The sequence below is a fragment of the Oncorhynchus keta genome, chromosome 16 (assembly GCF_023373465.1).
Source record: "Oncorhynchus keta strain PuntledgeMale-10-30-2019 chromosome 16, Oket_V2, whole genome shotgun sequence".
Taxonomy (NCBI): Eukaryota; Metazoa; Chordata; class Actinopteri; order Salmoniformes; family Salmonidae; genus Oncorhynchus; species Oncorhynchus keta.
Genome location: NC_068436.1, coordinates 196,290 through 222,027, shown reverse-complemented (window position 1 = coordinate 222,027; position 25,738 = coordinate 196,290). Strand labels below are relative to the sequence as shown.

The 25,738-nt window shown below is 41.3% G+C and overlaps 1 protein-coding gene across 2 annotated transcripts; it reads right to left on the bottom strand.

Moving 5' to 3' along the window:
• Nucleotides 1–289: 289 nt before the first annotated feature.
• On the bottom strand, nt 290–23,555 carry LOC118395302 (dnaJ homolog subfamily A member 1-like). 2 transcript variants are annotated; one of them, XM_035789007.2, is made up of 9 exons: nt 23,389–23,555; nt 21,167–21,314; nt 20,212–20,395; nt 20,005–20,109; nt 19,287–19,514; nt 13,272–13,386; nt 12,170–12,285; nt 3,562–3,662; nt 290–1,397 (listed from the first exon to the last, which is right to left on the bottom strand). In XM_035789007.2, exons 2-9 carry the CDS (start codon nt 21,296–21,298, stop codon nt 1,170–1,172), a joined length of 1,209 nt encoding a protein of 402 aa, XP_035644900.1. In that variant the 5' UTR covers nt 21,299–21,314; nt 23,389–23,555; the 3' UTR covers nt 290–1,169. The 2 variants fall into 2 exon arrangements, with proteins under 2 accessions (XP_035644900.1, XP_035644901.1); XM_035789008.2 differs by lacking the exon at nt 23,389–23,555 and adding an exon at nt 23,229–23,382.
• Between the last annotated feature and the right edge of the window lie 2,183 nt (nt 23,556–25,738).

The following is a 25,738-nucleotide window of genomic DNA, read 5'->3' as shown; positions in this document are numbered from 1 at the left end:
TAATTGCTGCTTCAACAAAGTACTGAGTAAAAGGGTCTGAATACTTATGTAAACGTGATATTTCAAAATGTTTTGTCTAAACCGGTTTTTGCTTGGTCATTATGGGCTATTGTGTGTAGATTGAGGACTTAAAATATCTCAGAATAAGGCTAACGTAACAAAATGTGGAAGGGGTCTGAATACTTTCCAAATGAACTGTATGCAGCATTTACTGTGAATTTGGTCTCCGAACGCAGGAACATTGCACTTTTTGGCTTCACAAGCACACCAGTCACTGAGGTAAAAGGTATGAGACTTCAAGAGTTTAATCATTTCAATTTGGCAGTAGAAGACTAGCCATTAAGTTTATTTTAATCCCAAGACAATGACAGTCACAGAACATAGATACCAGTAGCAGAACTTCTTGAGAGGTCTATGGAAAGTTGATTTATTTTGACTAATTCCCATGAAGAATGGAGGAATTAAACAGACAACTCTTGATAGTAAAAATGGGGTAAATAACTTTTCATCATCAGTTGAACATAACAAAGTATACCATATTACAGCAGATATTAACCACAAAAAGGTCAATATGCATTATGAAATGTAGATAACACATCATTACATCATTCAAAATTAATTAAACAAAAACATTGGTGTAATAATTGGCAAGTATCTTCTAAACTATGCTGATGTGGTATACAAAAACATTTATTCTAAAATGGAAATAGGCCTAGGATTCAATTTGGCAACATGAATTATTGATTCCAACCATCTTCTCTCGTGACCTTTGGACAACACAAAATCCCAAACGGTACTGACCGTGACATCAAAGCAGACAGAGGGTGCTCAAAACCTGCTAATTTACAACTCAAAACACCATAACAATCAAACTTTATATATATATATAAAAATGTCAGTGACAGCATCCATAGCACTTCCAAAATCTCAGAATCTTCATTTCTGGTCATCTAAGGAACTTAACCAGAAATCCATTTCTTCCACTCAGGCACACGATCCAACAAAAAGACAGCCAAGTCACCTTGGAACATAGATCCGGGTATCCAGCCCAAAGGACTGCTTCGGCACCACAGTTAGCATTGTAAGTTAAGAGAATAAAATGTAAGATGCGGGTTGTGCATGTTTCCAGAGGGGGCTGGGTTTTGAGGTTGGAGTGATGTGACGGGGTCTTATGAGGTCTGGCACTGGACCCCGCCAGCGGACGGGTTGTCATCCTCTTCCGTGTAATGGTATTGGCTGCGTCTTACTCTGGCCGGGTCGCAGTCCTCCAGGTCGGTGTATATGTAGAGGTCGTCGTCCATGCTCTCAGGCTGCTCCGCTTCCCTCTTGGCAGGAAGGTAGTGCTCTAGCTCCTTCAGCTTGTGCTTTGGGAGGAAGTTGGCCTCGGGGAATACCACCTTAGGCAAAAAGAAAAATGGGTTTAATTTCTACGTCGTAACCTTTTCTTTAAAAAAAAAAAGTCATGAAATTAAGAACCAACTGAAACAGTAGAGCAACCACATTACGAGTTACACAGTGCAGACTTGTGTCAATTACATAATCACAATAAAAGTTATACTACAAAATGGCCACAAGGTTGGTATGGTTGACTAAGTCTCCAGTGGTTTAATAAAACAGCAGTAGTCTGCAGCAGTAGTTAGTCAAGCAATTTAATACATTTTTACTGAGGGAATGAATGACACCATTTACTTTTTAAATATATTTTTTTTAGCTTACGGCACCTGGTATTCCTAGATGGTCTCCCATCCCAATACTAACCAGACCCTGTTTTCTCCCTGAATTAGGTCCCTTGGCTATCTCTGCAACTCCTCAATGTGATTGGGAGAAGTGAAGGTAGAGTCATGCGTCCTCCAAAATATGTCCCACCTGGCCACCTACTTATCACACTGTTTGCTTGACCCAAATGTCAGCCACACCAATGTGTCGGAGGGAACACTGTTTGACTGCCCGGAGTCCGCTTGCAAGCGCAAGGAGTTGCTAGGACACGATGAGCCAAGGCAAGCCCCACCATCCAAATCCTCCCCCGGACTGCGCCGGGCCAATTGTGCGCCGTCCTGTGGGGGTCGCGGGCGAATTAGGACACCAGTTCCCAATATATTCACACGGCACAAAAATATGAACGCAACAATTTCAAAGATTTTACTGAGTTACATTTCACAAGGAAATCAGTCCATATTAATATAGAATTTCACATGACTATAAATACAAATAACTTTACTTTTATTTTTTAAAGTAGGGGCATGGATCAGAAAACCAGTCAGTATCTGGTGTGACCACCACTTGCCGCATGACATCTCCGCATACAGTTGATCAGGCTGTGGAATGTAGTCCCACTCCTCTTCAATGGCTGTGTGAAGTTGCTGGATGTTGGCAGGAACTGGAACGCGCTGTCGTAAAGGTTGATCCGGAGCATTCAAATATGCTCAATGTGTGACATGGCCGGTGAGTATGCAGGCCATGGAAGAAAACATTTTCAGCTTTCAGGAATTGTGTACAAATTCTTGCAACATGGGGCCATGCATTATCATGCTGAAACATGAGGTGATTGCAGCAAATTAATGGCACGACAATGGGCCTCAGGATCTCACAGTATCTCTGTGCATTCAAATTGTGAGCGATAAAATACAATTGTGTTCGTTGTACGTAGCTTATGACTTCACATCCCATAACCCTACCGCCACCATGGGACACTATGTTCACAAGGTTGACATCAGCAAACCCCTTGCCCACACAACACATACACACTGTCTGCCATCTGCCCGGAACAGTTGAAACCGGGATTCATCTGTGAAGAGCACATATCTCCAGCGTGCCAGTGGTGATTGAAGGTGAACATCTGCCCACTGAAGTCAGTTACGACGTCGAACTGCAGTCAGGTCAAGACCCCGGTGAGAACGACGAGCATGCAAATGAGCTTCCCCGAGATGGTTTCTGACAGTGTGTGCAGAAATTCTTCAGTTGTGCAAACCCAGTTTCATCAGCTGTCCGGGTGGCTGTTATCAGACAATCCCGCATGTGAAGAAGCCAGATGAGGCGGTCCTGGGCTGGCGTGGTTACACCTGGTCTGCGGTTGTTAGGCCAGTCAGAAGTACTGCCACACTCTACGATGACGTTGGGGGTGGCTTATGGTAGAGAAAATAACTTTAAATTATCTGGCAACAGCTTTGGTGGACATCCCTGCAGTCACCATGCCAATCTGTGGCATTGTGTTGTGACAAAACTGCATATTTTAGTGGCCTTATATTGTCCCCAGCACAGGGTGCACCTGTGTAATGATCAGGCTTCTTGATATGTCACACCGTCAGGATGGATGGATTATCATGGCAAAGGAGAAATGCTCACTAACAGGAATGTAAACACATTTGTGCACATGTGAGAATCAAGCTTTTTGTGCATTAGGAACATTTCTGGGAACTTTTATTTCAGCTCATGAAACATGGGACCAACACTTTATATGTTGTGTTTATATTTTTGTTCAGAATAAATACAAAGATATTGAACTACAGTATCAAGTCCTGAATGGTGGAACACATTGAAAGGTGTGGGTTTCACAGAACATACCAAAAAGAGGATAATGAGGCGTCCCTTTTCAAATGGCCGGCGGTGCATGGGCATCCCCTCATTCATGACACACTTCTTGTCGCCAGGTTTGATCAATTCCCCTGCGAAGGTAAAAAATATTTGAAGAGACTATAAACTAGTGCTGTCATGATACCAACATTTTACTAAGCCAAGTATCAAAGACAGCTATGAATATAGATGAGAACTCTTGGTAGAAAGTGTGGTCTACCGCTTAGGTACCCTACCTCAGGCAAGTAATACCTCGAGACTTCTTTAATATTAAGACCTCGTGCACCCGCTGTTATTGACAAATATACACAACCCCACCCCTCGTCTTACCAGACGTAGCTGCTTGGTCCTGCCGATGCAAGGAAAACCCAGCCAGCTCTATATTATCCGTGTTGTCATTCAGCCACAACTCCGTGAAAAAGATTTTACAGTTAATGGCTCATTGGTAAGATGATCTACCGTCCAGACCATCAAGTTTGTTTTCCAGCGATTGTACGTTGGACAATAAAACCGATGGTAATGACGATTTACTCACTCGCCTACGAATCCTAACGAGGCACTCAAACCTTCTTTCTCCCTCTGTATCTCTGTAGCCTTTTCTTCACGCAAATGACTGGGATTTGGGCCTGGTCTGCGGAGAGCAGTATATCCTTTGCGTCGGACTCATTAAAATAAAAATCTTTGTCCAGTACAAGGTGAGTAATCGCTGTTCTGATGTCCAGAAGATATTTTCAGTCATAAGAGATGGCAGTAGCAACTTTATGTACAAAACAAGTTACAAAAATGAGGGGGGAAAAAAAATAAATAGCACAGTTGGTTAGGAGCCCATAAAAACGGCAGCCAACCCCTCCGGCACCATTACAATGTCATTGTGGCAGTAAGGGGAAAACACTGCATGAAATCTTTACGCTTCAGTTAACACTCTCCCTCCCCCCTGATCCCCCTCTCAAACACACACCTCTCTCCCCCAAAACACATACGCACACAACTCCCAACTTTAAAAACATTAGGCAACAAACATTGTAAAGTCCCCTGTTTAGGGGACCTACGTGGTTCTGGTAAGGGTTCCGACCGACATTTGTTGAAATCGATCGGTGGACACCATAGATCGAAATGGCAAGCATTGAGCATTCTTACGGACACAGGAAGGAGTATGTCTATTGCCTGTGTGAAGCAGGATGTGAAATCTGACACCACTTGAAGCTGGGATGTCCCTCCTATGATTTAATTCGCTCTTCAGACTGTCCATCAACTCATGGCTGAACCCTACGTCATAGCATTTAATGTTAGTGGCTTAAACCCCTATGCCTGAAATCATAACACAGCAGGAGAATGGTTTCATTGCTGTAGCACATTCAGAGCGATTTATAGCCAGTCATCTAAAATTTTAGATTTAAAAAAAAAAAAAACAGTCAGACAGACAAGATTAATATGATGAAAGGAGAGTTCCTAGCCAGACGTTCACAGCGATGGGGGCAGACATTTTGATCAAGAGAGACCTTTGCATATTTTCTACATTCTAACACTAAATATACAAATGTGTATTTATTTTATTCTAGGCAAGTCAGTTAAGAACAAAATCTTATTTACAATGACGGCCTACAGCGACCAAATCCGGACGATGCTGAGCCAATTTGCGCGCTGCACTAGGGTCTCTTTAGGTGACACCTCTAGCACTGAGATGCAGTGCCTTAGACCACTGCGCCACTCAGGCACCCCATTTTACAGTTATAAGGAGGGAGAAATCTCATAGTTAGGCATTTTATAAATTGATTACACTATATTTAGTTTAATTTTGTTCTCTTTTGGGGCAGCAGGTAACCTAGTGGTTAGAGCGTTGGACTAGTAACTGAAAGGTTTCAAGATCGAATCCCTGAGCTAACAAGGTAAAAATCTGTTGTTCTGTCTCTGAACAAGGCAGTTAACCTACTGTTCCTAGGCAGTCATTGAACATAAGTGTTCTTAACTGACTTGCCTAGTTAAAAAGGTGAAATAAAAAAAGTTACTACACCTCAGCAATTTATAGCAATATTTTACCAGAAAGGTGAGATTAACTTTTTTGTTTGTTGAGTATGCAGCATTACTAGTTATTGTTTATGTCCCTCGTGATAAAAAATTATAAACTTTTGCTTATATTCATGAAGAGGATGCGCGATCGACAAAGGCAAACTAATCTGCTGGCATCATGGCACGTCATCAATGTCGCTCTAATTACAGTCAGACAGTTGAAGAAACTTGCGTGGACTTCTAGAAAGGCTCTGTAAGAAATGTTTCATATTTACTTTTAATTATCAGAACATTAACCATGTGTGTTCGCTTGTTTTGTACTGTTCTGTAGTTTCGACCCAATGATTCATCTGACAAAGAGCTTTGCGTCCTGCAGGCCCAACCATGGATCAAAGCTGGCGAGATATTCAATAATGTAAATTTGCTCAAAATTGCTAAAGAAAAAAAAAGGAAGATCAAGTAAGCAGAGTCCCAAGCATCCGCTCAAACTCCATGTGTGGGGGGCAATTTTTTGCCAGGGACCAGGCCTATATTTGATGGTAAGTTTGACCATTTACAAAGCAAAAGTTACATAAAATATTGCAGCCTACCCCTGAGACTTATTTGTTCCACAATAATTCCCTGTTGCCTCCTTTTTCCAGGTATCATGGCTCGAGATTTCATTGATGAAGAAATCATAGAGCGATATGCTGGACCCTATGTCAGAAAGGTGTTTCTGGGTACATATTGTTTCTTTCAAGGTAGGATTATAGCAATATTGTGTTACGTTTAGGCCTATTTACATGTATATTTCTATTATTGTACTCATTTTAGCTGTTACGCTAAATGTTTTTCTTTCTCAAAATGCAGACAATGACCAAACACACAATGCCGCCAGGGTTTGCATTTCAAATGAGGGCATAAACTGGGTCAAACGCCAGCAGAGTAAGTAGACCTTTAAGGTTAAATAAAAAGTAAAGACCTACAACACCTTCGGTAGGCCTACAGTATCCCTAAAAGTATTTTTCTCATCTCTACATGTAGATCCTGATTTAAACCTGATCGAACTTGTTCGGCATCAACTGAAAACATTTTCCCATAACTCTGCCAAGCTGACAGGCAAAGGCCATCAGGATGTTTGGCTAGAGAATTTGACGATATGATGAATATATTTGTCTCAGCAAGGTTTTACCTGTGGTCGTGGAGCTGGGTGGAAGTGCGACTAAAATGTAGTTAATATAAACATCCGCATTTGATATAGCGGTCGACCGATTAATTAGGGCTGATTTCAAGTTTATAACAATCAGAAATCGGTATTTTTGGGCGCCGATTTCCGATTATTATTTTTTTATATACCTTTTATTTAACGAGGCAAGTCAGTTAAGAACACATTCTTATTTTCAATGACTGCCTAGGAACTGTGGGTGAACTGCCTTGTTCAGGGGCAGAACGACAGATTTTCACCTTGTCAGCTCGGGGGTTGCTAGTCCAACGCTCTAACCCAGAAGCCAAGGTAAATTGCTAGCTAGCATTAAACTTCTCTTATAAAAACAATCAATCGTAATTACTAGTTATAACTACTAATCCAGTTTAGCAGGCAATATTAACCAGGTGAAATTGTGTCATTTCTCTTGCATTCATTGCACACAGAATCAGGGTATGCAACAGTTTGGGCTGCCTGGCTCATTGCAAACTAATTTGCCAGAATTTTATGTAATTATGACTTACATTGAAGGTTGTGCAATGTAACAATAATATTTAGACTTAGGGATGCCACCAATTTGATAAAATACAGAACGGTTCCGTATTTCACTGAAATAAACGTTTTGTTTTCGAAATGATAGTTTCCAGATTCTACCACAATAATGACCAAAGGCTCGTATTTCTGTGTGTTATGTTATAATTAAGTCTGATTTGATAGAGCAGTCTGAGCAGCAGCAGGCCCGTTATAATTCATTCAAACAGCACTTTTGTGCGTTTTGCCAGCAGCTCGTCGCAAGCACAGCGCTGTTTATGACTTCAAGCCTATCAGCCTAATGGCTGGTGTAACGGAAGCTATACTGTTACACTGGCAATACTATAGTGCCTATAAGAACATCCAATAGTCAACGGTATATGAAATACCAATAGTATAGAGATAAATAGTCCTATAAATATTATATTAACTACAACCTAAAACCTCTTACCTTGGAATATTGAAGTCTCATGTTAAAAGGCACCACCAACTTTCATATGTTCTCATGTTCTGAGCAAGGAACTTAAATGTTAACTTTTTTTACATGGAACATATTACTTTCTTCTCCAACACTTTGTTTTTGCATTATTTAAACCAAATTGAACACGTTTCATTATTTATTTGAGGCTAAATTGATTTTATTGATGTTTTATATTAAGTTAAAATAAGTGTTAATTCAGTAGTTGTAATTGTCATTATTACAATAAAAAAAAATCTGATTAAATCGGTATCGACTATTTTGGTCCTCCAATAAATCTGCATCGGTGTTGAAAAATCATAATCGGTCAACATGAGTCTTCAATATTCCCAGGTAAGAACTTTTAGGGTGTAGTTATTATAGGACTATTTATCTCTATACCATTTGTATTTCATATACCTTTGACTATTGGATGTTCTGATAGGTACTTTAGTATTGCCAGCCTAATCTTGGGAGTTGGTAGGCTTGAAGTCAAACAGCACAATGCTTGAAGCACAACGAAGAGCTGCTGGCAAATGCACAAAGTGCTGTTTGAATGAATGCTTATGAGCCTGCTGCTGTCTACCACCGCTCAGTCAGACTGCTCTATCAAATCATACTTAATTATAATATAATAACAGAAATATGAGCCTTAGATCATTAATAAGGTAAATCCAGAAACTATCATTTCAAAAACAAAAAGTTTATTCCTTCAGTGAAATACGGAACCGTTCAATATTTTATGTAACGGGTGGCATCCATAAGTCTAAATATTGCTGTTACATTGCACAACCTTCAATGTTATGTCATAATTATGAAAAATTGTCAAATTAATTACGGTCTTTGTTAGGAAGAAATGGTTCACACAGTTCGCAACGAGTCAGGCGGCCTAAACTGCTGACTATGCTCCGACTTTGCTTGCACAGAATGCAAGAAAAGTGACAATTTCCCTAGTTAAAAGAAATTAATGTTAGCAGGCAATATTAACTAGATATGCAGGTTTAAAATTATATACTTGTGTATTGATTTTAAGAAAGGCATTGATGTTTATGCTTTGGTACAACGACAGCGCTTTTCACGAATGTGCTTGTTAAATCACCCGTTTGCTGAAGTAGGCTGTGATTCAATGACAATTTAACAGGCGCTGTACAAAGTGACGGTCGGCAGTATAGTACTGGGCTATTTAGCTAAAGAATCCCTGTGTTGTGCGGACGGGAGACCGGTTGTAATTGTAAGTAGGCCTATTTTTTTTTAAACTACTATTTTATATAGGTTTAGGCGTCGAAGAAAGACTCCCAATTAAGCCCTCTTGTTTGTAAAGTCAAATTAAAATGAACATTGTTGAAATGAATTGCTCGTCTGGTGTAGGTTCTCGCCATCTGTTGGTGTGATATTTTTAGCACCAGTCACTGTTCACCTAATATTGATTGCACTGCAGTTGTCACCAGTTTAAATTGAACCTTTATTTAACTAGGCAAGTCAGGTAAGAACAAATTCTTATTTACAATGAAGGCTTACCCCGGCAAACCCAGATGACTATGGGCCAATTGTGCGCCGCCCTGAATTCGAACCAAGGACTGTAGTAAAGCCTCTTGCACCAAGATGCAGTGCCTTAGAAAGCCATGAAAACACACGTATACATTTTCTCTTCAGAACATTAACCTCTTCAACCTATGGGGGGCTATGTCATTATTGGATAAAAAAACGTTCCCGTTTTAAGCGCAATATTTTGTCACGAAAAGATGCTTGACTATGCATATAATTGGCAGCTTTGGAAAGAAAACACTGACATTTTCAAAACTGCAAAGATATTATCTGTGAGTGCCCCAGAAATGATGCTACAGGCGAAACCAAGATGTAACCTCAAACAGGAAATGAGCTGAACTTTTGAAGCTCTGTTTAACTATAGTCTCCTTATATGGCTGTGAATGTGCTGTGAACGAGCTTATGCTCTCTACCGTTCGTCCAAGATATCTGCAGCATTGTGACGTATTTGTAGGCATATCATTGGAAGATTGGCCATAAGAGACTACATTTGCCAGGTGTCCGCCCGGTGTCCTTTGTCTAAATTGGTGCGCAATTGCCAGTGGCACTCATTTTACCATGCGATACAGAAGGAGAAGCACACTTCCAGGAACGATACATCATTGAAGAGATATGTAGAAAAACACCTTGAGGATTGATTCTAAACAACGTTTGCCATGTTTGTCGATATTATTGAGTTATTTTGGAAAAAGTTCGGCGTTTTTATAACTGAATTTTCGTTTTTTGGTAACCAAAAATTACACAGAAAACGGACCGATTTCTCCTGCAAAAATAATCTTTCAGGAAAACTGAACATTTGCTATCTAACTGAGTCTCCTCATTGAAAACATCCGAAGTTCTTCAAAGGTAAATGATTTATTGAATGTTTTTTGCTGTTTTTTGTGAAAATGTTGCCTGGTGATGCTAACGCTAAATGCTAAATGCTAACGCTAAATGCTAGTTTTGCTATGGTAGAGAAGCATATTTTTGAAAATCTGAGATGACAGTGTTGTTAACAAAAGGCTAAGCATGAGAGCTAGCATATTGATTTAATTTCATTTGCGATTTTCATGAATAGTTAACGTTGCGTTATGGTAATGGGCTTTAGGCTGTAGTCATGATCCCGGATCCGGGTTGGCTCGACGCAACAAGTTAACCGGGTGTAGGTAGATGTGGAACGATGCAAGTTGGGGAGGGGGGTTCCCACCTAGCTTGGCTATTAGACAATTTTATTAGACAATTCTTTAGTGAAGGTTGAATAATCTATTGTTCCGCTAAGTATTAAAGGTTCCAATTGATAAAGCGTGTTTAGCCACAATTGTCCCCAACCAACAAATTTGGGCATAGTCGAAAGCGTGCTGGACTTCGGGCGAGAATGTTGAGTTCAAAACCTGCTCCCCGCTTGTTTCATTACATTATTATGCTGGTCTTAGCGCAAATAACCTGGATTGTTACTCCCATCTCACTCCTGCTGTCTTCCACGAGTCATTCTCCGCCTGAGTGGATCGCTTCTGGGCGTGCTGGCAGGATGTACTGTTTTTTATTCTGTATATATGAATTACAAAATCAGCCTTCACTTAAATCATGTTTCTAGTCTATTGCATAGTTACAATGTGTAACCATTGATGTCCCAGGAGCGGTGTATAATTGTAATACATACATGCATGCAGACACAGCATCATTCAAAGAATGGCTTTTGATACACCTGGTTTTGGATAATACTAAGAAAAATAACTTGCCAAATAATGATTTTCGTGAATTAACTTTGACAAAAAAACATGTACAATTGTCTACATTAACTAACATTTCCTCTCAATTGTACATTTTTTTGCTTGACCTGTCATGACGTTCTAATTCCTTAAATTAGCTTCCACTGTATTGTTTTGTCAGCCATCTTTGCTGAAGAAAGTCACCAGGAACTGGTGGCTCGCGTCAAATTAGTCATTGGAACCACTCGATATGATTGGTCCTATAAAAACCTTGGGACCCAAATGCATAATGAGTGCACTAACTCCTCCTTGGTGGTCTGGAACAATGAAGCCATGATGCTGGGTACCTACTGCGGTGTAAGCTCGTAATTTTTAAAGGAGGAACCACTGTACAGTGAGCAGGTTGTTAGCTAGCTAGTAGGCAACATGACAGTGTTTTTGGTTATCAAACCAATAATTAACGACCCGGGATTAGTTTAAAATGGCCCACAACATGGTTGTGAACTCATATCAAATGCGCGCAAAATGATGCAGGAAGAAAAAAAAAAGTAGCGCTGGTAATATGGGTCATATCTAACCATTTGAGCTAGAGACACGCCGTTTTCTTGGCTGTAAAATGCTGCAAAAATGCCTGTCATTAAGTTGTGCATTTCCGGTCACCCAGAGGCTGCATGACCACAAACTTGCACGTGCAAAGTCTTAGACTGGCCTGTGCTCTTGGTTATACCAGGCAATAAAATGCTCCAATGTACCAAATGTAACAGAAGAGTCATCAGGGTCTGTGTACCCGCTCGCCATCACCACTAACCTATATTTTTAAAACTGATGGAGGAATAGATGCGCAGAAAGAGTGGACAGAGAAGTAGGTGATGGCTGGCTGATCACAGCTGCCACACGAGAGATGCGCATGAAAGTGAAGTGGACATTGAACATACAAGAGCCTAGTTGCTGTCGCTTAAATTTAACTTTATGACAGGCGCCAGCAGGTTCTTTAGATTGGTTGGACCGACAAATTTGGTAGCATCATATGAAACGGTACTACGGTATAAGTATCATGACATTTAGATACCTTTACGATGGTACCAGTATACCGTGCAACACCACAATAGTTTTTTCTAAATGAATTTAAAAAAATGTGCACAATGTTGTACAAGGTTTCTGTTAAGTGAAATAATCTAGGAAGTGTACCTGGGTGGCAGGTGATGAGGAGGCTTCGGTTGTCCAAAGTTTGCCAAGGCTTCTGGAAACCACACAGGGCCTCCACCAGCTGCAGCTCCATAGTCATGATCAGATTGTCCCCTTGCCTGTAGAATAGAGCACACTCAATACCAACCGGACTGCGATCAATTGCATTTCAATTCAGGAAGTGAAAATCAAGAACTGAGAAGTGACTGGCTCTCAAATGGGGATTTTTTGTTGCTGAAAATTCTCATTCAGTTCTTGAAATTGGCCAAATTGTAATTTTGTTACAAGCCTAGATAGACCTTTTTCCAGTACACGACACACTGATGTCACAGTAACATACAACTTTTATTACCTCTTTGGGTTCTCATACGTTTACAATGATATTTTCATTATTGCAGCAGGGTAGCCTAGTGGTTAGAGCATTGGACTAGTAACCGAAAGGTTGCAAGTTCAAATCCCCGAGCTGACAAGGTACATCTGTCGTTCTGCCCCTGAACAGGCAGTTATTGAAAATAAGAATTTGTTCTTAACTGACTTGCCTAGCAAAATAAAGGTAAAATAAAAAATAAAATATATAAAAATTGCGTGAACAGTTGCTAAGATTATATTTGGTTTTGATTTTTGCTAAATAACTTTGATGCAGTTTTTAGCTAGAATGCGAACGCTCATTGATATAGGCTGTAGCAAAAACTAGCCAAAGAGCCATTTTACTGGTTGAACTGTTTACTTATAATGCTGTTGATTTGCATTAAGCAGGACATTCATACGAACCTTAAAACCCAATTATAATCCAAAAGTAGTGTGAAAAGCACTCATAAGCAACATGTAAAGAGAGCCTTTTTTTGCTGGACTTCTATAACAACTCCCACCAACTTCCGTGCGTCGCCCTCAAAAGCAATGTTTGCAAACACAGAAAGGAGTCTATAGGCTAGTACAGAATACAGACCAATACAATACTGAAGAATATAAAAGGTCTCATGTGGAACATTGGAACTGCCAAATGTGCACAAACACATTTGTTGGTCCAATCAGACAATGTGATATAGACATAGGGTAGAGAGGTAGGTAGTGAATAAGAACTGGCATGAGAGGTTTAATCTTTTACCTGGTGAAGACGGGATGGAATCTCTGATCCAGGACAATGATGATGTCACCAGGCTCTAGTCCTGGCTCCTGATCTCCCTCCCCGTGGAAAACTAGCTTCTGCCCATCCTTCATACCTGCAACAATTTAGGATTAATTTAACTCAACTGGCCCGTATTTAACTGCATTAAGAAAAGACTGATCAGAATTCTGGTAATGGCGTTCACACGCAACCATGCCATGGGGAACATTTAGGGCACATTCACATATCCCTAGATGATTTGGATTCTAGAGCGTTTGCTAACCAGATCCACGCTATCCTGGTCCAGAGATGTGATCCATTAGTACTAGTCGCATGAAATTTAGTTACAGAAATTATATCCAGTTCAGTTCATTTCCATTCTTGTCAAAGCATTTGTAGAATTCAAGAAACGCTCCAGGGTACCAAATTCATAAACTCATAAAAAGAAAAAAAGAATAGTCCCTTTTTCAGGACCAAAGATAATTCGTAAAAATCCAAATAACCTCAGATCTTCATTGTAAAGGGGTTAAACACCGTTTCCCATGCTTGTTCAATGAACTGTGGAACGGTCATTAAGACACTAACAGCTTACAGATGGTAGGCAATTAAGGTCACAGTTAATGAAAACTTAGGACACTAAAGAGGCCTTTCTACAGACTCTGAAAAACACCAAAAGAAAGACGCCCTGTCATCTGCGTGAACGTGCCTCAGGCATGTTGCAAGGAGGCATGAGGACTGCAGATGTGGCCAGGGCAATAAATTGCAATGTCCGTACTGTGAGACGCCTAAAACAGCGCTACAGGGAGACAGGATAGAGAGCTGATCGTCCTTGCAGTGGCAGACCACGTGTAAGAACACCTGCACAGGATCGGTACATCCGAACCTCACAACTGCGGGACAGGTACAGGATGGCAACAACAACTGCCCAAGTTTCACCAGGAACGCACAATCCCTCCAGTGCTCAGACTGTCCGCAATAGGCTGAGAGAGGCTGGACTGAGGGCTTGTAGAACTGTTGTAAGGCAGGTCCTCTCCGGACAAGGACCTGCCTCACCGAACAAACCCACCGTCGCTGGGCCAGACAGGACTGGCAAAAAGTGCTCTTCACTTACGAGTTGCGGTTGTGTCTCACAAGGGGTGATGGTCGCAAAGGAATGAGTGTTACACCGAGGCCTGTACTCTGGAGCGGGATCGATTTGGAGGTGGATGGTCAGTCAGTCTGGGGCGGTGTGTCACAGCATTATCTGACTGAGCTGGTTGTCATTGTAGGCAATCTCAACACTGTGCATTACAGGGAAGACATCCTCCTCCCTCATGTTGTACCCTTCCTGCAGGCTCATCCTGACATGACCCTCCAGCATGACAATACCACCAGCCATACTGCTCGTTCTGTGCGTGATTTCCTACAAGACAGGAATGTCAGTGTTCTGCCATGGCCAGGAAAGAGCCCGGATCTCAATCCCATTAAGCACATCTGGAACCTGTTGGATCAGAGTGTGAGGGCCATTCGCCCCAGAAATGTCTGTGAACTTGCAGGTGCCTTGGTGGAAGAATGGGGTAACATCTCACAGCAAGAACTGGCAAATCTGGTGCAGTCCATGAGGAGGAGATGCACTGCAGTACTTAATACAGCTAGTGGCCACACCAGATACTGGCTGTTACGTTTGATTTTGACTTGACCGCCCTCCCCACCACTACCTTTGTTCAGGGACATATTATTCCATTTCTGTTCATCACGTCTGTGTAACTTGTTCAGTTTGTCTCAGTTGTTGAATCTTATGTTCATACAAATATTTACACGTTAACAGGCTGACGACAAGGCTCGCGCCGCGTGCGCTGAAAAATAAATTTCGAAATATTTATTATTCAATTATTGCATGCTAAAGAGCATCTGGTTGCCAAGGGATAAAATAAAATAAAAACATTTTTTTGGCACCCACGTCGGTATAACCAAGGAGGAGATGGCACGTGGGTACCAACTTCTATAAACCAATGAGGAGATGGGAGAGGCAGGACTTGCAGCGTGATCTGCGTCAGAAATAGAACTGACTTCTATTTTATCCCTTGGCAACCAGATGCACCTAATTTATGAAAGTTGCCAATCGCAATATAAAGTCAAGAAGAGAAAGACTAGAAGAAAGAGAGATGACGAAAAACAAGTCGGTTGACCATTGTGTGTGTGGATTAATTGGCGGAGTAGAGGACCTTGTGCATTTCAGGTAAAATAACACACTACAGTTTGCTTCAGTATAGGGATTTTACTCTGGCTGTCCATTGGATAAATTCACAAAGGCTTTAGTAACGCAAGGTTACACCTAGTGATCTTGCTGAGTGAGCATTATTTTGTTTAAATGGGCAAGTCCACCCCTTATCAATCATCTCCAGCACAATACCAGTGTCTACATGTGAAAACAGCAGCCACAACATTTTGTAGAAAATAAATAAAGGGGTTCTTTTTCAAAACAGATTCGCGGGGAGCAAGAAAATACCCTCCTTCTGGATAGAAACGTGTTGCAGGACACAATCCTGTCTCGGAGCTCTACAGACAATTCCGTCGACCTCATGGCTTGGTTTTTGCTCTGACATGCACTGTCAACTATAGGACCTTATATAGACAGGTGTGATCCTTTCCAAATCATGTCCAATCAATTGAATTTACCAAGGTGGACTCCAATGAAGTTGTAGAAACATGAAGGATGATCAATGGAAGCAGGATGTACCTGAGCTTAAAGTCTCATAGCAAAGATTATGAATAGTTAGGTAAATAGTATTTTTTCCCCCAAATATATTAAAAATAAAGACAAATCTAAAAATGTAACTTCTTATGGCTGGGGGGGCAGTATTGAGTAGCTTGGATGAATAAGGTGCCCAGAGTAAACTGCCTGCTACTCAGGCCCAGAAGCTAAGATAAGCATATTATTAGATTTGGATACAAAACACTCTGAAGTTCCTAAAACTGTTTGAATTACATCTTTGAGTATAACAGAATTTATGTTGCAGGCGAAACCGAGGACAAACCATTCAGAATTCTGTTGTTGAGGTCACTCTTTTCAAATGAGTTTATTGGGAATCCAGATTTCTAAGGGACTTGATTGCAGTTCCTACCTCTTCCACTGGATGTCACCAGTCTTTAGAAAATTGGTTGAGGTTATTCCTTTGTGTAATGAATTACGGCCATCTTGAACGAGGGTCACTTCATGTGTACTGTTTGATAGAGGCGCATGACCAGAAAGCTAGTGTCAGTTTGTTGTCTTCCCGTATTGAACACAGATCATCCAGTCTTCAATTTTATCGATTATTTACATTAAAAAATACCTAAAGTTGTATTACAAAAGTAGTTTGAAATGTTTTGGCAAATTTTACAGGTAACTTGAGATATTTTGTAGTCACGTTGAGCAAGTTCGAACCAGTGTTTTCTGGATCAAACGCACCAAATAAATGGACATTTTGGATACATATGGACGGAATTAATAGAACAAAAGGACCATTTTTGGGACATATTGGAGTACCAACAGAAGAAGTTTGTCAAAGTTAAGGCATGATTTACATTTTTATTTCTGCGTTTGTCACGCCTGCAAGGTTGAAATATGTTCTCTTTTGTTTACTATGGTGCTATCCTCAGATAATAGCATCGTTTAGTTTCGCCGAAAAGCCTTTATGAGATCTGACATGTAGGCTGGATTCACAACACGTGCAGCTTTAAATTTGTTATCTTGCAAATTATGTGATTTCATGAAAGTTTGATTTTTATAGGAATGTATTTGAATTTGGCGCTCTGCATTTTCTCTGGCTTTTGGCAAAGTGGGACGCTTACCGTCCCACATATCCCAGAGGGGTAAAAAAAAAGCGCATTTGAGGTAAAAAAAACTATCGTTGCACGACTGTACCTAGCCATAAACAATGCCTTTCTTAAAATCAATACACAGAAGTATATAATTTTAACCCTGCATATTTAGCTAAAAGATATCCAGGCAATATTAACCAGGTGAAATTGTGTCACTTCTCTTGCGTTCATTGCACGCAATCAGGGTATATGCAACAGTTTGGGCTGCCTGGCTCATTGCGAACTAATTTGCCAGAATATTACGTAATTATGACATAACATTGAAGGTTGTACAATGTAACAGGAATATTTAGACTTAGGGATGCCACCCATTAGATAAAATACCGAACAGTTCCGTATTTCACTGAAAGAATAAACATTTTGTTTTCGAAATGATAGTTTCCAGATTCTACCATAATGACCAAAGGCTCGTATTTCTGTGTGTTATTATGTTATAACTAAGTCTCTGATTTGATAGAGCAGTCTGAGCGATGGTATGCAGCAGCAGGCTCGTAAGCATTCATTCTGTTTATGACTTCAAGCCTATCAGCCTAATGGCTGGTGTAACCGACGTGAAATGGCTAGCTAGTTAGCGGGGTGCACGCTATTAACGTTTCAAACGTCACTCGCTCTGAGACTTAGAGTAGTTATTCCCCTTGCCCTGCATGGGTAACGCTGCTTCGAGGGTGGCTGTTGTCGATGTGTTCCTGGTTTGAGTCGAGGAAAGGAAAGCTATACTGTTACACTGGCAACACTAAAGTGGCTATAAGAACATCCAATAGTCAAAGGTATATGAAATACAAATGGTAGAGAGAAATAGCCCTATAAATACTATTAACCACAACCTAAAACCTCTTACCTTGGAATATTGAAGTCTCATGTTAAAAGGAACCACCAACTTTCATATGTTCTCATGTTCTGAGCAAGGAACTCAAACGCTAGCTTTTTTACATGGCACATGTTGCACTTTTACTTCTAACACTTTGTTTTTGCATTATTTAAACCAAATTGAACATGTTTTATTATTTATTTGAGGCTAAATTATATTATATTAAGTTAAAATAAGTTAATTCAATAGTGTTGTAATTGTCATTATTACAAATAAATAAAATGCAGCTTTTTTGAGTCCTCCAATAATCGGTATCGGCGTTGAAAAATCATAAATCGGTCGACCTCTAGACCCAATGAATCAAGATTTTGATTACATGAATCAGATGTATTAGCGGTGTAGCTCTCCAGGACCAGAAGTGAATAAAATGTAGGTTACATCACATAACAGACATCCAAAAATCTGGTTAAATGGACAAACATCTAAAACCTCCTACATCCTCAAAATGGAGAAAGAAAATCTTCACACTTTTACCTGTTAAATTGGCAGTCACTCGGCTAGCATTCCCATCCACAGGCAGCTTGGTCTGTCAGGTAACGGTGTCAACAGGGCCCAGGGCCATGGCGCATCCCGTGTCAACATGCTTAACCTCTTCGAGATAGGGGCGCTCTTAATTTTTGGACAAAATTCTCTTTTTTTCTTCTTACCCAAACGTGATGAAGAATGATGAAGAAAACAGACCGATTTGTCAACACAAATAATTTTTTGTAAAAACTGAACATTTGCTATCGAACTGAGAGTCTCCTCATTGAAAACATCTGAAGTTCTTCAAAGGTAAATGATTTTATTTGAATCCTTTTCTGGTTTTTGTGAAAATGTTGCCTGCTGAATGCTAACGCTAAATGCTACGCTAGCTATCAATACTATTACACAAATGCTTGTTTTGCAATGGTTGAGAAGAGTATTTTGAAAATCTGAGATGACAGTGTTGTTAACAAGAGGCTAATCTTGAGAGCAAATAGATTAATTTCATTTGCGATTTTCATGAATAGTTGCGTTATGGTAATGAGCTTGAGGCTGTAGTCACGATAACGGATCCGGGATGGCTCGACACAAGAAGTTAACCCACCCCCAACGTCGCTACACAAACATAGTGAACAATTTAGGCAGAGTCTATGCTCTTGACAATTTGTACTCCACACAAATCAAAGGAGTCAAAGAACTGTTGGACATTTTAGCAAAAAAAAAAAAAAAAAATTCAGGGTAGAACATTTTAATTTATTGTATATATTAACTATAATATGTTTGTCAATTGTGAGCTGTGGTAAGACTTCAATTGATGGACAACTAATCAACCACCTCACCTTTGCCAATGTGGACCTCCAGGATCTTTTTCTGCCGCAGAATCTTCCGTCCACTGCAGGCCTTGCAGCGGTCCTTGTGACTGATGCGCTGGCCCTGGCCCTGGCAACCCCCGCACACGGTGGACACCTGCTGCACCATGCCCGGACCCAGCTGGTGGAGGCGCACCTGCATGCCCGTGCCGTGACAGGACATACACATTTCCACCGCACCCTTCCTTCCCCCGCGACCTACCACAAACCATAGCCATGTCAGTCCACATCACCCCAGTCGTTTGCAGCAGTAACTCTCATTACATCACTGTTAAACAGAACCCCACATGCTGCGTTTGACAGGGCGGTAAATGCTAGTCAACAGATAGCGATTCTGTGGATTAGTGATCCGCTGTATAAATGTACTTGGAGTAAGAAAGAACATCTATGTATGCATTTTATAGTCAGAGAAACAAAAATGGAACCAAACAATACCGTTTGGGCATTGTACGATTATAATCTTTAAAATGTTTTACCCTAGCCGAGGCATTTACCTCTAACAGTTAATTGTTCATAATGTGATATGTAAAAAAAGTACAAATGACATCCAATCCATGCATGAACACAGGGCTATTCAACCTGATGACTTTAGGGTTACCACACTGGTCATTTTCATCCATCCCTTTTAGTAAGGGACTGATCAAGACCAACGTTAACCAACAATGTAACATGTGTAGTAACGTAGCACCTTCACATCGCTCGCAAATAACATTCTTCTGGACAGCAAGTTTCCTCGTGGCGCCATTGAAGAGGTCTTCCAAAGAGACTGTGAGCTGATGAACCACATTCTTTCCTAGGTTGAGAGCACATTGGGGCAAAGCATCAGCTTCAGAGAAGTTAAGAAGAACCACAGAAAAAAAGTAACATTTGTCTCTGTACTTCATTTGGTTTTTACCTCTTCTCTCCCGGTGCAGTCGGCCACCTCCTCCAAAGAACATGTCAAAGATGTCCATGGGGGATCCAAAACCTCCGCCACCTCCGCTGCCCCCTCCTTTTATTGCCTTCTCCCCTCCCCGGTCGTACACCTCTCTCTTCTGGGAGTCTGACAGCACCTCATATGCCTGAGATATCTGCTTAAACTGGGAAGAAAAACTGAATGAAAGGGGGATACCTAGTCAGTTGTACAACTGAAATGTGTCTTCCGCATTTAACCCAACACCTATGAATCAGAGAGGAGCGGGGGGCTGCCTTAATCGACATCCACGTCTTCGGCGGCCGGGGAACAGTGGGTTAACTGCCTTGCTCAGGTGCAGAACGACAGATTTTTACCTTGTCAGCTCGGGGATTCAATCAAGCAACCTTTCGGTTACTCGTCCAAACGCGATCAATTCTCAGAGTGCAAACTACTAATAGAAATCTCAACTAGTACTCAAAAATATTAAACTTACTAGAATTTTCTGACAACTGTAGAAACAATTTATGTATTTTCCATATTCATCTCTTAAAAATAACCTGGCATAACCGGCATCAATGTGCTGGATTAGCATACATCGCTCCTGCTCTGAACTACCTCTGACTGGGCTTGAACCAGAGTCCTCTACCTTGCCAACACACGTGACCACCCGCTCGATAATGTGAAAAACTTTTGAGCTATACAATAGGAACCAATTGTATAGATCCATCTACGAAATGTCAAGCTAGCTGTGGAGTGAGCTTACTGTACCTCTTAACTCTGCTACACTGGCATGAATAACTTATCTCCACTCAACCACTAGTCGTAAATCAGAACCTATTCATAGGAGTTTTACGTTGTTTATAACATACACAGCTCACAAAGATAAAGGTGGTACGACAAATATAAACTCTGACCATCATGGACACAAAGTGATTTCCTGAATACTTCCACTCACTTTCTCCCCTTCTGTAGGGTTCTTGTCAGGGTGGTATTTCAAGGCCAGCTTACGATAAGCCTTTTTCAGCTCATCTGGTGTGGCATTGGGCTTAACACCCAACATATCATAAAAGCCAGTTTCCTTCACCATTGTTGTTGGTTACAGTCTGCAGAAGAAAAAAAAATGTTCACACAAGTGTCAGTTTCTCTTCCTGTATGACATATAGTGCTGAGCGATGTGCTTTGAGGTTGGTTCAGAAATAGATTAAAAAATATATAAAAACATTGATTGATATTTTTTTGGGGGGGGGCGCTATGCATTCTTACAAAATCATTATCTTAGTAGTTCTTCAAAGTAAATATGGCATACTTTACGACTGCTGAACACCAACTATCAAATCGTAGATGATGTATTTTCATGTAGATAGCACACGAAGCAACTAGGCGTTCAATGGATTATGTCCAGTGCAGTTAATGTAGAATATTGGCCTGTTGGGAAGAGTTCAGGCTTGATCTGATCTAAAAGAAACTGAGCATTGCACTCATAAAAAAAACAAAAAAAAAACAAATGGAAATCAAATAATTTAACCGAAGTTTGTCAATTAGTTAATCGCTCAGCACTAATGCCATTCTATTTGCATTTGAAACCACTTATTGGTATGACAAGTTCCCCACCACTGCAACTTCATGATAGAAATATCCCAATCAGATAGCATTAGAAACAAAGTTGGTGAATAGCAACATATATTTTCAACATGAGGGGTTAGCGCTTAACATCTGAGTTTCTGAACCCAGAAGCTCAACAGCGTGAGACATCTGTGAGCGCATGCTTAACAGACCAGAGGGGTGTCCTACTACAAGGCAAGCGAGATCTACTAAGGGTATCTACAGAAAATCCGCTTCAGATAGCTTCACATTCCAGATCAGGCTTCTTCCATCATACAACAGTATGTATTACTTGGCCAAATGCCACCAACTCTAGCAGGCTTGTAAATGTACACGGCTAGTCAAACTCCATGCCACAAATAAAAATATGAGAAATTTTCTTGCAAATTCGGCAGGCTATGGTGTGAAATAGAAGTGTCATCTTTCTTATCCTTAATTCCGATTTACGTGCACAACAAGTATCTTCCCCCCACTCCTATCGATAAAATAATTGTTTTGTCAAAACAAAAGTATTTCTGTGCGTGAATTTTAAAATGCATTCTGTCACTAATAAATGTGCAATGTGATATTAACACTACTCTGTAACAAACATTTGCTTTCTCACTTGTTTTCAGCTTCGCCCGCGACAGGTTTATGTGAACTACAATCCTGACGCTGTGTTTTAGCATCAATATTCATCGCTTGGGATACGGCTTTCAAAACATATGGCTCTTCTTTCATCAACAAGAAATCTTTAAATAAAGAGAGATACTTACTGTAGTAGTTTTGCACAGATCCACATAGCTATGGGAGCCCAATATTGGACTAAATTATGCTAGGTTTAAAGGGCTCTGGAAGCCAAAACAACCAAATAAACGTGAATCGATTCTCAATTGCGGTACGGTTCTAGAAATATAAATCCCTGTACTCTCATATCAACTTCAAATGTTAAATACACAATTACTGTATACTGTTTTAACCGGGTTTAACAGTTGCAGAGGATAGTATTTTTCAGTGACACATTTGTGGCGTTTGTCTTCAGTTTACACACAGGTAAACGTTAGGTGTTCACTCAGACGCAGATAGCTAACATTAATTAGCCCAGATAACGTTAGTCTACTGTCTTCTGTCTGTAAACAAGCGCTGTAACATGGGTTTATGGGAAATCTATAAAATGGTGTGTATCAATTTAACATTCATGTTTTACTATTAGCGTTATTTCTCTGATATGAGATATAAAGTCATGGTTCCACGTTAACGTTACGGTCTTTGCCAATACTAGAAGCGCTAGCTAGCGTCGAACGTTAGCCACGTCATTAACGCTGGCTAGCTAACGTTACATTATTACTAACAAAACAAAAACAAGAGACCCATCTAGCTAGTTTCCCGTATCCAACATGATAAAGTTAAGTTAACTAGCCAGCTAGGTAACTTACCTTGGTTTGGTAGCTAGCTAGGCTAACGTTAGCTGGCCAGCTATCCACGACCTAGCTAACTGATAGTAAGTAGTAGCTTAGCTAGTAGTTTATTACTATACCAATTAGGAACATTACTTTTTTTGCAGAATGAAAACACCATTAAATTGTGGTTAGCTACCTGTTACAATAGACGGCCGTTGAGAGAAAGGACCTTGTTTAACTTATAACACCCCCGTCCTGGCGATGAACTTCCAGAACCTTCTACTACTTGCACCGCCTACTTTAATGGTGCTTTCAAGACAACTCGGAAAAAAACGAGGTCAAACCATGACGTCGGTGATTTTCAGGTCGGGAAGTCGGGGGCGATAGAAAGATGCCCGAGTTTTCGACTTGGGATTCCGAGTTTGATGGACTTTCAAAAATGTGTTTAGTCGTTACGCGATTTTTTACTCCAGAGAACGCACTGAAGTCAGAGATTTCCCAATTCAGAATTTCGAGTTGTTTTGAACGTGGCATTATTGACAGTGGCATGTATTCATGGTTGCCAAGGGATCTTGGTTGCCAAGATTTTTGGCCTCCCCCAAAAATGACAAAAAAAAACAAAACAATTATTTATCTATTGTCTCTCTGGGTTTCATAATTTTCCTTACATTCACAAGAGCCCCTCTGTATGTGTAGGCCATCTATCTACATTTACATTTACATTTAAGTCATTTAGCAGACGCTCTTATCCAGAGCGACTTACAAATTGGTGCATTCACCTTATGACATCCAGTGGAACAGCCACTTTACAATAGTGCATCTAAATCTTTTAAGGGGGGTGAGAAGGATTACTTTATCCTATCCTAGGTATTCCTTAAAGAGGTGGGGTTTCAGGTGTCTCCGGAAGGTGGTGATTGACTCCGCTGTCCTGGCGTCGTGAGGGAGTTTGTTCCACCATTGGGAGGCCAGAGCAGAGAACAGTTTTGACTGGGCTGCGCGGGAACTGTACTTCCTCAGTGGTAGGGAGGCGAGCAGGCCAGAGGTGGATGAACGCAGTGCCCTTGTTTGGGTGTAGGGCCTGATCAGAGCCTGGAGGTACTGAGGTGGCGTTCCCCTCACAGCTCCGTAGGCAAGCACCATGGTCTTGTAGCGGATGCGAGCTTCAACTGGAAGCCAGTGGAGAGAGCGGAGGAGTGGGGTGACGTGAGAGAACTTGGGAAGGTTGAACACCAGATGGGCTGCGGCGTTCTGGATGAGTTGTAGGGGTTTAATGGCACAGGCAGGGAGCCCAGCCAACAGCGAGTTGCAGTAATCCAGACGGGAGATGACAAGTGCCTGGATTAGGACCTGCGCCGCTTCCTGTGTGAGGCAGGGTCGTACTCTGCGGATGTTGTAGAGCATGAACCTACAGGAACGGGCCACCGCCTTGATGTTAGTTGAGAACGACAGGGTGTTGTCCAGGATCACGCCAAGGTTCTTAGCGCTCTGGGAGGAGGACACAATGGAGTTGTCAACCGTGATGGCGAGATCATGGAACGGGCAGTCCTTCCCGGGAGGAAGAGCAGCTCCGTCTTGCCGAGGTTCAGCTTGAGGTGGTGATCCGTCATCCACACTGATATGTCTGCCAGACATGCAGAGATGCGATTCGCCACCTGGTCATCAGAAGGGGGAAAGGAGAAGATTAATTGTGTGTCGTCTGCATAGCAATGATAGGAGAGACCATGTGAGGTTATGACAGAGCCAAGTGACTTGGTGTATAGCGAGAATAGGAGGCAGAGAGGAATGAGTCAAAGGTAGACGTGGGGAGGGCCTAGAACAGAGCCCCAAAGGAGGCGATAGACAGATGGGTAAGGGGAGAAAGAGAGAATGACCACCTGGTATAAATGTTTTGAAAGAAGTCTGACCTGTTTGGACAGGTGAGGTATTTTAGATCACATATTCTGGGACACACCAGTGGTTGGACACCAGGAGAGGAGGATCTGATGGTTCACAGTATCGAAGGCAGCTTAGGTCTAGAAGTGAGAGAATGACGCGTTTGGTGAGTTCAAGAGTTTTGTCCAGACAGAAAATTATTTATCTTATTGACACAGGGACTAGCCACGCCACCTGGTAGGAGCTATACTTATTTCTCCCTTACCATAACTAGACCTGTCAGGTAGGACGAGAGGGGATTATGAGGTCAAAACTAGGGCTTTGTAGCAAATGCGTGGGAAATAGGATTCCGCGCCCCTTTCCTGTTTGCCTGAGAGATGCCCAGACAAGATATTATGGTTAGTAGCAAATCTGGAGAGGGATGGAGAGGAGGAATCTGATGGTTCACAGTATCGAAGGCAGCCGATAGGTCTAGAAGGATGAGAGCAGAGGAGAGAGGAGAAACACAAGGAGGATTAGCTTTAGCGGTGCGGAGCGCGGATGGGATCTCCGTGATACAAAGAGAAGAGCAGTCTCAGTTGAATGACTAGTCTTGAAACCTGGCTGTGTCAAGGGCTGATTTGGATCAAGAAGGTCATTCTGAGATGATGATACTGCAAAGGAAAAAGGAGAGC